This window comes from Microtus ochrogaster, assembly GCF_000317375.1.
Source record: "Microtus ochrogaster isolate Prairie Vole_2 chromosome 14 unlocalized genomic scaffold, MicOch1.0 chr14_random_3, whole genome shotgun sequence".
NCBI lineage: Eukaryota > Metazoa > Chordata > Mammalia > Rodentia > Cricetidae > Microtus > Microtus ochrogaster.
The window spans coordinates 14,999,863-15,002,949 of NW_004949098.1; the positions used below are offsets into that span (position 1 = coordinate 14,999,863).

General features: G+C 36.2%; 1 gene segment (V, D, J or C); it reads left to right on the plus strand.

Moving 5' to 3' along the window:
* Positions 1–252: 252 nt before the first annotated feature.
* Positions 253–1,883, plus strand: LOC106144284. The segment is given in 3 exon segments: positions 253–301; positions 423–701; positions 1,816–1,883. Coding segments are annotated over 3 exon segments (396 nt in total).
* Positions 1,884–3,087: the final 1,204 nt, after the last annotated feature.

Sequence of the window (3,087 nt, forward strand, 5' to 3'; positions counted from 1 at the left end):
CTTATAGATGGATGCTGTTCTGTGGTCAACAAAGATGAGCATGTTTCCTAAACTAAACGTGTACTACCTCCCTCATCCGAGACTTAAGACAGCCTTGGGCTTTTAAAATCACTGAATTTTCTAGTTCTGTGGCTGTGGCCAATCGTTGCTGATTTGCGTGTTTCCAGAGCACAGCCCACTGCACTGAGGACTTCTTCATAGTCAGCTCACACTCTGTGCTAGAGTCACCCTAGTACCAGTTGCGGCACAGACATGAAGGCACACATTCAGCACCTGGGGTTGCTGCTGCTCTGGCTTACAGGTAAGAAGAGAGCATAGGAAATGTGTTCACCTGGTTGTGGTCAGTGCTTCCTGGTCTTTTGGAAAGTTCTCCTTTAATTAGATTAATTATTTGAAATTTGTTTTTAATTTTCCAATATCAGATGCCAAATGTGATATCCAGATGACTGAGTCTCCTGCTTCCCTGTCTGCATCTCTGGGAGACAGTGTCACCATCACATGCCGGGCAAGTGAGAACATTTACACTAATTTAGCATGGTATCAACAGAAACCAGGGAAATGTCCTAACCTCCTGATCTATAATGCAAAGAGCTTGGCAGCTGGGGTCCCATCGAGGTTCAGTGGGAGTGAATCTGGTACACAGTATTCTCTCAAAATCAGCAGCCTGCCGGCTGAAGATATTGCAATATATTATTGTCAACGTCATTATAGTACCCCTCCCACAGTGACTCAAGCTATGACATAAACCACTAAGAGAAGCAGAAGTGAGAGACCAGGCTTTGGCAGTTGCTGCTTCTGGTGTCTCGACATTGTTGAGAGTGTTTCCTATGTCAGAATGTAAGGGTCAAAGTAATGTTTTAGCAGTAACATACTTATTGGCAATAACTGAGATTGATACAACAGAAATGTCAAAACACACACACAGAGGGAGAGAGAGAGGAAGAGAGAGAGAGAGAGAGAGAGAGAGAGAGAGAGAGAGAGAGAGAGAGAAACTTACACACGTGCACCAAGCTACAGACAGGACTAGAAAATTATTAGCTATAGCATTAAAATTTTGTGAAAGCAGTCTTCTAACACAGCAATAAGGTCATTCAAACACATGGCTTAATAGTTGCCTCTAGCATGGACAGAGCCCTGGTTAAGAATTTTGTTTTCTCTTTCAGAAGACTTTTGTTTGAGTCCCAAAAACTACGTTACTGCTAGCAACGTTTGATAAATCAAGGTCTAGGGTGTCTGAACCTCTCTCATGTCTCAGAGAACTTTGCATTCATATGGTACACATAATAGAAGCCAGGAAAATAACAGATACATATAAAAATAAGTCTCAAATATTTGAAAATCCTAAGAGAGTACTACTCAGAAAAATAATACTGGAAACATATTTTTCTCAGACTCTAGAGTCCCATTTTTTTTTTGTTATAAAAGTAAGGCTTCTTGCCTACAAGTACTTAGATATGTGTCATATCATATGCATGGAGGGAAGGTCTTCCTCCATTAACTGCTTATTTCTCTCTTTACTAAGGGGTCAAGTGTTTAATTATGTTTATACTGCAGTGAAAAATGATGACTTTGCAATTTATAAAGAAAGTATCTAATTTATATATTTGTTGTTCCATCAGGTTAGTCCATGATAAACATGGTAGAAATCATGGCTGCAGACAGGCAGGATGCTTTGAGGACTTGGCTATAGATATATTAAATACATATAGAAAGTTAATATATTTAATTAATATATATATATAATTAATATAGATATATTAATATATCAATATGTATTTGAAAAGTATGTAAGAGTTTACATATGTGTTCAAGGAGAAGGCAGAGAGACAGTGATAACTGGGAATGGAACAAAAATATCACCAGGATGCATATTACTCTCTTAACAAACAGTAATGTCATTCTAAATTATGGTTTCATGGCAGCCTCTACAATGGGCAAACACATTCAGAAAGATGTCACAGAATAGGATTAGTTGACCAATCCATGTTAAGACTGAGTTTGGACAATAAACTTTGCTCATAAAATAAGAGGTTATAGAAAACGTTCAATTATTGGATATACAGTATATCATGAAGATACTTACAATCAGATGCATCATGGGAAAAAGACATGTTCACTGAACAAAGTCTATAAATCAAAACAAAAAGTTATACACATTAGACCCCATAACAACCAACACTTTCATTTTCTAAACCAAAAAAGAGGCTCCTAAAATTATCTGTAAATTTCAAGCATGTACTTCTATTTTATCACAGTATGTGTCATGTACATCATTTTAATTTTGCACAAAATCTTTGATGACTTGTTGCAATAGAGATCATAATAAGACATTATTAAAATTAATAAAAAAGAGGTTATAGCATTGGTTTTTCTAAAATCAGTGTAGTCCTTTACTTCTCAAAAGACTCGTGCTGTTAATGTAACTACATTTTCCACCTGAACTATAATTCTATGATGCTTCTTTTTTTTTTACTGACCTCAAACTTGCTGAGGATACTTCAAAGGCTGCATAGTACATATTATAAATATGCACTCAAAAATTAACATTCTGAAAATTTTATGATAGTTACCACAGTTGACATTTTTGCCAAGAATCAGGGGCAATACTAGGATTCTGGGGCCTAAAAATAGAGTGATTAGGTGTTCTATACCTTCATAACATAGAGATCTGAGTTCATTATAGCACAAGAGAATTCAATGTTTTAAGTAAATATTCTATTGAGTTTAAGGTCCTGAAAATAAATTCATAGGTGTTACTAAGACTCTCATTCCAATTATTGAAATGATCACTATGCAGAGCTGGCATCGGTGCTCACAAGGACTTCTACATATATGTTATTGACCTTATCTTAGTGTTTTGTGGGGTTCTTGAGTTTAATAAGGAGTAGGTGTCTGTTTATTTTACATGATCACAGGATTCCTTTTTATCTGCTGAATTGCCTTCTTCAACGTTGATGTTATGGTTTTTCCTTTATATAATTATGCTATATTTTGTCATAATTGGTTGTTGTCTCTTGGAAGACAAAAATTTCTAGTGAGTGACAGAGAGTGGATTCAGAAGGAAAAGGAGGTAGGGATGAACTGGCA